This window comes from Micromys minutus (assembly GCF_963924665.1).
Source record: "Micromys minutus genome assembly, chromosome: 11".
Taxonomy (NCBI): Eukaryota; Metazoa; Chordata; class Mammalia; order Rodentia; family Muridae; genus Micromys; species Micromys minutus.
This window is the reverse complement of record NC_137980.1, coordinates 44,712,897-44,725,025: the sequence shown is the minus strand read 5'-3', so window position 1 is coordinate 44,725,025 and position 12,129 is coordinate 44,712,897. Positions and strand designations below refer to the sequence as shown.

At 43.6% G+C, this 12,129-nt stretch overlaps 1 protein-coding gene across 1 annotated transcript in view; it reads left to right on the top strand.

Moving 5' to 3' along the window:
- The first annotated feature begins 884 nt into the window (after positions 1–884).
- STK4 (serine/threonine kinase 4) overlaps positions 885–12,129 on the top strand; it is a 70,592-nt gene continuing 59,347 nt past the window's right edge. Inside the window, exons 1-3 of the mRNA XM_080925145.1 lie at positions 885–952; positions 6,231–6,311; positions 10,380–10,508. Coding sequence (XP_080781271.1) covers positions 918–952; positions 6,231–6,311; positions 10,380–10,508 — 245 coding nt within the window. The 5' untranslated portion in view covers positions 885–917. The remainder of the gene's footprint in view (positions 953–6,230; positions 6,312–10,379; positions 10,509–12,129) is intronic.

Below are 12,129 nucleotides of genomic sequence, written 5' to 3'. Positions count from 1 at the left end.
TAGGTGCTACTCCATTATCTTCCTTGCCTTTGGCAAAGGAGACTGTCTATTGGGACATAGCTGTGCTTACATATCAAAGCCCAATACCTGCCGGCCTGTTGGGTCCCTAGTAGCATATGTCTGTTATGAGTACCACCTGGCCCTCCTCCACGAAGCTCTGAGGCTGTTTTAGATACCAACTAGCTCACTCCCCTTCCCCTCCTCAGCAGTCCCAACCCTCTATTCTCTCCTATGCCCAAAAGATATAGCCCTGGCCTTGGCCAGTCTGTTTTTTTCTCTCTGCTCAGGAGTCGTCCAGATGCTGTTTGTTCTCATCTCCTCAGTCGTGGAGCAGATATTTCAGTGGTTTCTTTTTTAAAGATTTATTTTTATTTTATTTATATGAGTACACACACACCAGAAGACGGTATCAGATCCCATTACAGATGGTTGTGAGCCACCATGTGGTTGCTTGGGAATTGAACTCAGGACCTCTGGAAGAGCAGTCAGTGATCTTAATTGCTGAACCATCTCTCCAGCCCCATTTCGGTGGTTTCTTTACTGCGCTCTAGCTTACAGAGTGCTTGGGGCTTTTCCCTTTGGCCTTAACAAGAGCTCAAATCTTCTCGAGCCCATGCTTTGCTAACAGCCTCACCACCTGAGAAATTGGGGAATCCTCAAGCAGTCAGGCTTTGAAAGTATTCAGTCCTCAAGAAGAGGGTGTCGCTAACATTTAAGCCACTAGAGGCCGCCCTAGGGGCACCTCTTCGGTCTCTGACTTCTATATCCGCCCGCCACTGTATCACGTGACCCGCGCGGACCAGCCCGGCCTCCTCTCGCTTCCGGTAGGGGCGGAAAGCGGAAGTGTGGGAGGGTTTGCGGGGCGGGCTCCGGGAGGATGGAGCTTTGAGGCAGTCTGGGCGGCTGCCGGCAGCGCCATGGAGACGGTGCAGCTGAGGAACCCACCGCGCAGGTGAGGGGCTGTAGGCTGAGAGGAGGAGAGTTGGATGGGGAGGGAAGGCGCGAACTTGCTGAGGTTAGACCCCGGTATGCCAGCTCCGGCTGGGCGGAGAGGGACCCGCGAGGCTAGCGACCCGGCTGCAGGAGCACCTGCTGAGTGAGAGAGCATCCGCCGGCCGGGATGGAAGTGGTTTTGGTTAGAGCAGAGCACTCTCTGGGCAACGTGCGGACAAGTTAGGGAGACACCAGCAGAGGCCGGGGAAAGACTCCCGAAGAAGGGACTCGAAGATGTCGGGGCGAATGCTGAGGCCGGGTGAGAGCGAGGACTTCACTGAGAGGGTTCTGAGTACCCCAGACCGTGCGGTGGATAAAGGTCTGATGCTTTGCTTCTGAGGCAGAAGTTAGAAAAATTGATTGGAGGTCCCATAGCCAGTAAGAGGTGGAGTGGGGATTTTGTGTCCTGGTGTTCCTGTCTAAAAAGTCATTGCTCCTAACTACCTTACTGTGGAAGTACCAATGTTTCGTGGTTCTAGTAATGGAGAGAGGATTATGGGGGATAGTTTCCAAGGGTTTTCAGGGTGTCAGCCTCATATAGGATGATGGTGTGGTGGTGGTGGTAATGGTTTTTATTACTGATGTCCTGAGTGCCTAATTTTCTTCAAATCAGACTTCAACATCCAAAGTTGGGACGTCGATAAGGAAAACAAAACAAAACAAACCAAACAAACAAACAAAAAACCCCAACGGGGATGGGTAAGCTGAGGTCCAATAAATAGAGTTTAGACACAGCAGGCTCAGTCAGACTTTGTCCTTTTCAAATTCTGTTTCGATACTCTCAGCTCCAGATTCTAGAAGCATCTAGAATTGTTTTGGGTCAAGATGAAGGTCACTGACTTGAGGAAGTCTCAGCTCCTAAACTGGCTGTTGTGTTGGATCGCTCCCCCTCACCTGGAGAAAAGAGTGTAGGGCCTGCGGGAGTCATGCTTCTCTCAAAAACTTGGGTTTCACAGTGAAGGCGGTTGACTTCCTGCAGCAGAACGAGCTCTAAAATAGGAAGTGTTCAGAGTAAGGGAGTGCCCGGCACCCAAGAGGTGAAGGGAGGGGATGGAAAGCCTGGTGGTACTCTTGCTAGGGGTGGGAGTAATTGTTGGAAATATACAAATATGGAATCAAATGGCTTGTTGAGTCGGGCTCAGGTTTAACTTAGTATGGTGTGCTGAGTCTCTGAAAGCAATAATCATTAATTAGGGCCAGGGAGCGCTTACAGGTTGGCAGGCACTGTTTTAATTGTTTTCCATCTCATCATAGCAATTGCTGGTGGTTGACCACTTTTGAACTTGTCAGAGTGGTACTTTGAAATGGTACGCCTTCACAACTGTCATAAAAGGAGGATATCCTTGCGTCCTTACTGCACAGATGATAAAGCCAGGGCACAGGAGGCAGGACATTTGTTAGCTGCTCCAGAGTTAGAGACACAGCTAGAGTGTTGCTGTGTGGTGATGTAGTCTTAAGACCACTGCTCTTAGCCTCCTTACTCTGATGTCTCTCTGGAAGTTACCTGTTACATCGGGTCTTTGGGTGTGTGAACCTTAGCAGATGGTTGCTGTATGTGTGTGTGCAGTCAGACACCACTAGACCAGTTCATTCTCTTTGGTTCCTTTCTCCAAAAACCTTCATTTAATTAAAAAAAATTTTTTTTTCTCTTTGAGTTTGGTGATTGTGGGCAGGTTGAATTTTTTGTTTGTTTTATTTTGACTTTGCTCATTTGTTGTCTGTCTTTTTCTCTCCCATTCTCCCTCCCTCCCTCCCTCCCTTCCTCCCTCCTTCTCTTTTTTTCTTTCTTTCTTTTCCTAGACATGGTTTCTTTGTGTAATGTTCTGGTTGTCTACTCTGTAGACCAGGCTGGCCTCGAACTCACAGAGATCCTCCTGCCTCTGCCTCCTGATTGTACCACCACAGCCTGGCTACTTTGCTCATTCTTACCCCTTTTGGATTTTAAGAACGGTAATAAAGTGCAAGAGAAGAGTGTTGCAGGATGGAGTCCTTGGATGATGGGTACTGTCCGGTTCTATATTTTTATTATCACCAGAATTCACTGGTTCGGATTACTGTAGTAACCACCACACCTGGATGGTTTAGGCAACAGAAGTTAATATTCTTTTGCCATTCTGGAGGCTGGAAGTTTGAAATTAGATGACCACCTTTTCCCCACCTCTTCATGCGGTCTTCCTTCACATCTGTCTGTGCCCTCATCTCTTCTGCTTTTGAACTCACCTCTCCAGATACAATCTCATATTCTGAGGTTCTCTGAGTTAGAATCCTAATATTCACACAAAGGAGGGGCATAGTTAGTTACCCATTTTGTTTATTTCAAGACAGGGTCTCTCACAGTAGCTCAGGCTGTCCTCAAACGCTCTACAGTCCTGCAGCATCCTCCTGAGGCCTGCCTCAGCCTCCCGAGTGCTGAGGTTATAGGCAGAAGCCGCTGGACTTGACAGCTTTGCTATTAAAGTGTTTGGGTTATCTTTTATAGTTGTGGTAATCTGTAAAATTCTGTTAGAGGGATACATATCCGTAAATACATTGAGCCTCTGAGAGTTCTGACACGGGACAGTTGATGGAGAGAGTCATCTGAGAGATTACTTCATAACACCTTGTGTTTGGAAAAAACACAGATGTCTTCTTGAGAGGTTCAGATGGTGTGTGTCCCAGCAGTCTTAGTGCAGGAAATGTTCTCTTCAGTCATGAGCTTGACATTTGTGTGGGACTCTGGCTAATGATGGATCCTTGGCTTGCAAGAGTCAGTGATTTTAAAATGTAAGTTGCTGTTGGGCAATGGCGTAGTGGAAGGCTTAGGATGCATTCCTAGGATGCTGGCCATTCCTGTGTCAGCTGACGTGGGAGAGGAACATCATCAATATTTGGTGTGTGGAATTGCATTGGTCAGGCCTATTCACTATGAGCAAGTACAAACTGGCATAGGGTGTCACCCCTGTGCAAATCTTGTCACCACAGTTCACTAGAGTCAAGACTGTTTGGGTGGTATAGTCCTCGTCCTTGAGGATTCAGTCACATAGCAGCTCTTTCATAGAAATTTGTTTGTTGATACCCTACTAGTTAGCATCTCAGGAGAAAATTTATTTTCATGAGCCAGGTGTGGTGGTGCACACTTTTCATCCCAGCATTGTCCTGGGAGGCAGAAGCAGACGCAACTCTGAGCTTGAAGCCAACCTGTCTATAGAGTGAGCTCCAGGACAGTCAGTGCTACAGAGATACTGTCTCCAAAAAAGAATGATTGATAACACGGAGAACACAGAGATTTGCTATTCAAGGTTATGTGGTTGCCACCCTTAACACTGGTTTATCCATTTAGCAAATATTTTTCTTACCATCTCGTTTATTTGGAACCAGAGATAATAAAGCTTCTTTAAGTTTGAGGTGTTTAAAAAAACTCTAGGTGTAAAAACGAAACTCTCACAAAGGCTGTTTAAAGTCTGTACAAGTCTTATCGAGTCTTGCAACTGTCTCTTAGGGCCCCGGCAGTTTCCTTTGTTACTCTGGTCTCTGAGATAGCATAAGAGTCAGCACTCAAAGAGAATCAGATCTTCCTTTATATAAGCTGTTTATAAGAGTTTATTCTCCATGAATGAGGTATTGTCCATTGTTTATACAGCTATGATGGGGGCGAGGTCACCAAAAACTCCCAGCATCTGAGCTGTTGGTTTTAATTTCTGAGTTCGTAGAAATATCACTCCTGAAGCCTAAGAGGAGTTTCACTTCAGCCCTTTTGTTTTGAAGCTGGGAGTTTTTATGAAGTCATTGGCATTTTAGTTTTAGGATCTTTTGAATCTTCAAATGTCAGTGTGTTGGTTGATCTTCAGGTTGAGGCATTAAACTCTCTGTAGTTCTCCATTTCTTTGTAAAATTGTGCAGGCTCTCCCCTTTGAGGTCAGGGCTTGTTACTAGTTACATTTCATGTGGTCAGACTCTATTTTTAACTTTATAGCCTGATTTTCTATTTTTGTTTAAAGAAATTTCTTTTAAATATTGGTATTGTTCAGATAGTTCAGGACTTTTTTTTTTTTTTTGCACAAGAAATTTATAGTGTGACTGCTTCCATATTTCAGTTTCCTGAGCTTTCGTTTCTTTGTTGTCTTTTGTAGTTTCAGGAAACCATTGTGTAGACACACACACACACACACACACACACACACACACACACACACAAATACTCTGTCTACATCAAACTCTTTAAGTGTGTTAGCATGTTTTATCAGAGGTCTCAGAATTTTAAATCTGGAGTGTTGCTTTATAGCCTCTCCACTGTGAGTGTCTAGCCTTGTTGCAGAGCTCGTGCTGTGTAGAGAGAGGCCCGTGTGATGTCAGGCCCTTGTGAAAAGTCCATGGCTGATCATGGTGGGGCGGGTCTTAGTGAGGTTGTTTAAACTCCCTGCTGTCAAGTTAGTTTGTACTGTTGTTTCTGTATAAATGTCTGCTTTCTATTTCCTGTTTCTGTGTTACCTATAGAACTTAATTGGGGTAGACAAGATGACCAAAACTTTCCCAATACAGGGAAAAGGTCAGCTAGTCCAGTTCAGGCTTAAATATACAGCTTTACTTACACACTTTTTTTTCTTTTTCAAGAGATAGTTATACCATTTAAACTCATAGAATTAATTTACATAATGCTTGACTCTGTGCTATAGCATTTCAGTCACATGATACTTTATTTTCCATAAGTTTTTCAACCATATGGAATTCGGCCTTCTCAAGGCAGTCTATTGTCACTCTAGGGCATTTCAGTCACATGATACTTTATTTTCCATAAGTTTTTCAACCATATGGAATTCGGCCTTCTCAAGGCAGTCTATTGTCACTCTAGGGCAGTTCATTTTATTAGAAAACAAATAAAAAGAAAAAGAAAATTCATACCGATGTTGAACTGAAATTTGATTCTTTATGTTCCAGTCCAGAATGTGCTCATTGGGTGACCCAGCTAAAGTATCCCTCCCATAGAGTAGTCAGTTAATGTCCTTTAAAGGAGCCAGGAATGGTGGTATACACCTGTAATCCTAGCACATGAGAGGCTGAGGCAGGGGGATTGTGAGCCTGATTTAAAACAAAACAAACAAACAAACAACAAAACCTCTTAGCTTGCCTTAACTAATTAGTTACTAGTAGAGAAATTAGACTTCACAGAGCAATTCCTAGAACAGTAGTTGTAAAATATAGTGTTCTTTATTTTTTAGTTGCAAATAAGACACGTTTTGCGTTTATCTCTCCGTCCACAGGCAGCTGAAAAAGTTGGATGAAGATAGTTTAACTAAACAGCCAGAAGAAGTGTTTGATGTCTTAGAGAAACTTGGAGAAGGGTGAGTACAGATAGACTCCATCTGACCCGTGGGTCCCAGTCTTTCCCTGGCCTAGCAGCTGACGGATATGAACTTCTCATGGTGTGACACTTGGATATCATGTCAGCATGTTTCTAGGTGGGGGAGGTGCATCTGCTACTTGCAATGCCTTTGCATTCTTCATTCACCCTTATCACTAAACAGATTTAGTGAGCTCCAGGCTTTTTAATATTAAGTCATCTGTGTTTTCTCTTACAGAATCTGTGATGCCTATGGTTTTATATCGTCATCAGGAAACACTATTTAGGCTATAATTCATTCATTCAGTTTTTTAAAAAAAATCAACCAGGATGGAAGCACATCCCTTTAATTCCAGCATTTAGGAGGTAGAAGCAGGCAGAACTTTGTGAGTTTGAGGCAGGTCTGCCCTACATAGCAGGTTCCAGGCCAGCTACATAGTGAGACCCTGTCTCAAAAAAAAAAAAAAGAAAACAAAGTTAGGCTTAGTCAGTTTTATCATATGCTGTTCAGGATTTCTGCCTAGTATGTATTCACTAGTCAGTAAAAAAATAGGAATTCAACATTTCTGTTGCAGCTTTGTGAAAAAGAGCGAATAAACCGAGAACTCTTTGCATCTTCTCAGCAGATCCAGCATCCCAGTTGGGAACCAGCGGGCTCCTTAACATACCGATCTTTGTCGGAGGGTCTGCCATGCTGCTGCCGTGACCTTCAGATAGGTGGTGGGCTGTGACTGACTTTCACTGGCACAGTAGGGCATATGTCAGACTTTCTTATCCTTCTACATACTGCAATTTAATTTTGTGTATGCATTCCTTCCGTAACGATCAGTGCATTAAAATGCCAGGGATACCATGAGGGTCTAACTTTTGAGTATGTAATAAGTTCATATGATTCAGAGATAGCTGATGCATCAGTAAACAAGTATGTGCTGTATGAGACTGTTCAGTCTCTGTAGAACACCTCTGACTCATGCGTGACTCGACCATGTGCTTTTTTTTTTCTTTCTCAGTGGTGCTAGGGATTGAACCCAGGGTCAGGTGCACACCAGGCAAGTGCTCTGTCGGAGCCAAGCCTCCCCTTCCCTGACCGTTTTGAGAGTTTAGTGTTATTTATGTTCAACACAGATCTTTGGCAATAACAAATGCAGTTCTGGATTACATGGAATAGATTTTCACGGATTATCTCCTTGTTAAAAAACATGAGTCTTCAACTTTCTGTTAGTTGCTAAAGTACTCTTTGGGATCCATCAGAAAATCAAGCAGGGGAAGGAAGGAAGAGAACATGAGTTGTGGCGCCCTGTGACACGCCCAAGGTGGTGGAAGACCTCCAGCGGAATGGCTTCAGTAAAGGTATGAGGTGGCGGAAGTCACTATCTCTTGCCGGCTATCTGCACCTTTAGCATGGCATTCTTGATATTCTCCTGAAGGCAATCAGTCCATGCATCTTCATCAAACAATATTCACAGGTTATTTCTGTAGACACAATTATATGTGTGACTGACTGGGTCTTTTCCTTTTTAATAAAAGCATGTTAGAATAATGGAGTCACGCAGACCTGAGTTAAAAAATCAATTGCATGTAATAATAGAGAAGTACTGGGTACGGTGATTGTCACTCACTGTTGATTTTGAGTATATTAGCTGAAGCATTTTTCAGGGCTTATGTCAAATCAAAGCTAAATCTTAAGTTTTTAAGTACAGTAGATATTCTTAGTAGGAATATTGCTTGGGGTGCTTAACTTAGGAAATATCACAGTTATAGTCAGAAACTATCAGAAACCAAGCTAACTGATTTTTTTTTTTTCTTTAATAGTGTTTAGATATGGATGTCTTCAGCAAAGAACTTGGGAATTTTCCTCTAAAGATCCTTTCTCATGCTATCATCTCATTGGACTTCTAAAGGACACCATCGACACTTGAATTTTTGTCGTCCTGATGTAATGAACCTGAGCAGGTTTCATAGAACCAGCATGATCCTGAAGGAAGATGTTATCTGCGATTCTCCTCTAATGCGAATGCCACAGCATCTTCAGATGTTTCTTCTGGGAAGGATTGTTCTCAAACTGAGCATGTTCTGAAGAGCCACCCTGAGCTCTGGAGCTGTCTGTGGTCATGCTCTTTTGAAGACACCACATGACTCTGGCAGGGCAAAGTCACACTGGAGCCAGGCTGAGTGACAAGCACTGTGTGTTCAGAACAGAGCCTAGCCTCCTTTTGCTTCTGTTATTTCAAGTTTTACACAGTGGCTCACTTAAGTTTTTCTTTTTTCTTCTTCAGTCTTAGAGCCTCATGTACTTTAGGCACATGCTCTGTCACTGAGCTCCATTCCTAGCCTCCTTTAGATTTTTATTATTAGGTAATAACGTTGCTTCCATAGTTTCATAGCAAATGAATGCTAAAGCATGGGACGCTGTGGAGAGCTTTCTGTGAAGAACGTCACTACGATGAGAGCAGACTTCCAGAAGCAGTAGGTGTGGGAAAACCGCAGTACTAGTGCTGAGGGAAAGAGTTCTGCACCCAGTAAAACTTGCTCCAGCATGGAGCTGACATGAAGAGCTTCTTGCATATGTCCTCCATCTAGGATTTTGAAAAGGCCTGTGGATGTCAGTAGCAGTACCTGCTAACAGTGGCTAACTCCAGAGGCACACACTGACAGACTAGTAAAATTTCCCCAGCTGGATAGTTGACTTGATAACGATTGGTCTGGGCAGTTCCTGTGGTCACAAGATGGTTATGTTAGTTTCAAGTGTCATTCTCTTTGACAGTATCCAAAGCAAGGCTGAAAGTGACAAGTGAAAATGCTTGTCTTGCTCTGGAAGAAAGTCTTGAGAATTCCAGCCATACGCCGGCCAGATCTAGGTTAGATTCTTGCTGCTGGTTCATTCCCCAGGGAGAGAAATGGCACAGCCTATCATGATTTTCCCCAGGGACCAGCACACTACTGTCACAATTGAGGGTTATTTTAGCAAGGAAGAGAGGGCACTGGCTGGGTCTTCCATATGTGCTCAACAGTTGTTTTCTATGATAAAACAGTATTTGAAGCTCCTTTGAGTGTCTGTTCCTCTTTAAGTATAAGGGATTCAGATACAACCTTTTATGTGCTCTGCATTCATAGATTGTTTTTTTTTTTTAAAGAAGTTTTAAAAATCTTATTTTGACATTGAGATAATTTCTTCTTGGCAGTGACAAAGCTCTGTTTTTGACATCTTAGGCCACATTCTTTATTTTGATTTTCTCTTAGCCGAGACAGTGTATAGAAACAGGTGTGTTTGTGGAATTTATTTATTCTTTTTGGTTTTTTTTTTTTTTTTTAGTTATTTGAGACAAAGTTTCTCCGTGTAGCCCTGGCTATCCTGGAACCCCCTCTGTAAGACCAGGATGGCCTTGATCTAACAGATCTGCCTGTCTCGGTCTCCCAAGTGCTGGAATTAAAGTTGTGTGCTACCACCACCCAGCATGTCTGGGATTTTCTCTTACCACTGATAGCTGCCCAGGGTATTAATGAAAAGAATGTCAGTAAAGTTCTAGCTTGTTTCTTGTAAGCATCATACTGTCTGGTAAGGGAGTTTGCATTTTGTTGTTGCCATCTTGTGAAGAAGACAGTTGAGGCACAAGGAGCAAACTCAGGTTCATAATTGTGTGTATCGGCAGTGGGTCACAGTCTGCCATCTTTAGATCCTAAATCTCTTGTTCTTGTAGCACCAAATTGAATGAACATAGAACCTTGGCTTTGATAAGGAGCTTTTCGGGAAGATGAAATGCAAGGCAAAAGATTTGAATGTGTACTGTTCATCTGATTCTGGCACGAAAGAGACGGGCTTTCATGAGATTCTGTTTTAAGCCTTGCAGCACGTGAGAGGAATAAGGATAGAGAGCTGGTAATAGAGTGGCCATAGGAAAACACACATGTATTGTGTTACTATGAAGAGAAAATGGGCATTGCGTTCAGACGGCATGGGTTCAGATCATAAGATCTTCACTTACGTGTGCTTGGGTAATCCATGTGATTGGACCACGCCTGGTCCTGTGTCTGTGCTCTGTTATAAACGGTCTCCTTTCCCCAAATGTAGGTCTTATGGCAGTGTATACAAGGCAATTCACAAAGAGACCGGGCAGATTGTTGCCATCAAGCAGGTGCCAGTGGAGTCAGACCTGCAGGAGATAATCAAAGAGATCTCCATAATGCAGCAGTGCGACAGGTAAGGCTCGTGGGGTCTGCTGGGGTCATACAGCTCGACACTCCAGACTGATCTGCTGAGCCGTCCTCACGAGTGCGGGGCCAGCAATCGCCATGCATGTTCTCTGAAAAATATGAGAAGGTGTGTATGTTTTTGTAGATAATTCAGTTTCCATTTTTGTATTTTTCCTTCATCCGTCGACTAGGTAGAAGGTGGTACTGTCTATTTTTATTTTCATAATGCTCTCTTACTTCCTATTGTGCAGGTAGCTAAGATAATTCAAATACTTTTTAGCTCCAGAGACCATAGAATAGCAGATTGGTGTATAAAATGAGAATATTTGCTTAGGTACTGCTTCTTTTTTGCCCTCAAGAATGATTTGAGTCAAGAGTATATAAGTATTTTTGAGGAACTAAGATTTGTCAAGCTCTAAGCAGGAAGTTGGCCCCAAAGTCAACCACAGAAGAGCACGTGATCTGCTCTGAAGTTCCATGACAACACGTTGGTTGACGGAGCAGGCATAGGCCAGCACTGGCAGATGTGAGGGTACAGTGAAGGACGGCTCCAGGCCCAGGGGTTGGGAGTGAGGGTGAGGAGGTTTGCACCGGAGGCCTGGCGTGTTGCTCCGAGGCCAGCTTGGTCAGATCGGTCTGATAGCTTCTGTTCGGCACGCAGGCTTCAGCAGTGCGCTGGGGGCGCTGAGTCTTGTTATTTCGCGGCTGCCTCGGGCCTCCCCGGCTTTGAAGTGCAGCAGCTGCTCATCTTCCTGCTCTGTTTATTTTTCTCTTTGTGGTTATTGTCTATTATACAAACACCTGCACCCCATCCCACAGCTGGATTGGGGGGTTAGCAGGTTTTCTTCTCCACATGATTCACTTACTCAAACTCTCTTTAGTTGGCAAATTGGGACTGTATTTAGACAGATTATGAAAATGTTTCTAAATAAGATTTGATTTTTTTAAAAGATTTATTTATTTTTACTTTTCCTGTGCATGTCTGTCTGTATGTATGCAGCCTACATATGGACTAGAAGATAGTATCAATCCCCTGGAATTGAGTTATGGACTGTTGTGAGCTGCCATGTGGGTGCTGGCCTCTGAACCTGGTCCTCTGCAAGAGCATAATGTGCTAAGAAATGATGTTTTGAAGATCCTCTGTGTTAAACTGGATTAAAGAAAAAAAAAAAAAAAAGACAGGCAGAATCCTTGTGTTTTGTTTGCCTCTTTATTTTTTTATTTTATGTATATGAGTACACTGTAGCTGTCTTCAGACACACCAGAAGAGGGCATCAGATCCCATTACAGTTGTATGTGAGCCGCCATGTGGTTGCTGGGATTTGAACTCAGGACCTCTGGAAGAGCAGTCAGTGCTCTTAACCGCTGAGCCATCTCTCCAGCCACTTGTTTGCCTCTTTGTTTTATTTTTATGTAACTGTCTTTTGAGTAAAGGGAGGGTTGGGGGCACTTGCCTGGCTTAAGAGCAAAAGTGTCTGGACTAAGAATGTCAGTAGGTTCCCTCTGTTCTCTGGGAGCTCACAGCCCAGGCTTGAACAGCGCAGGAGACCAGCCAGCAGTACAAGACTGCACAGAGCATATCCCAACAGTGTGCTTGGACAATAAAATAAGTGCCTAATGGAGGAGAG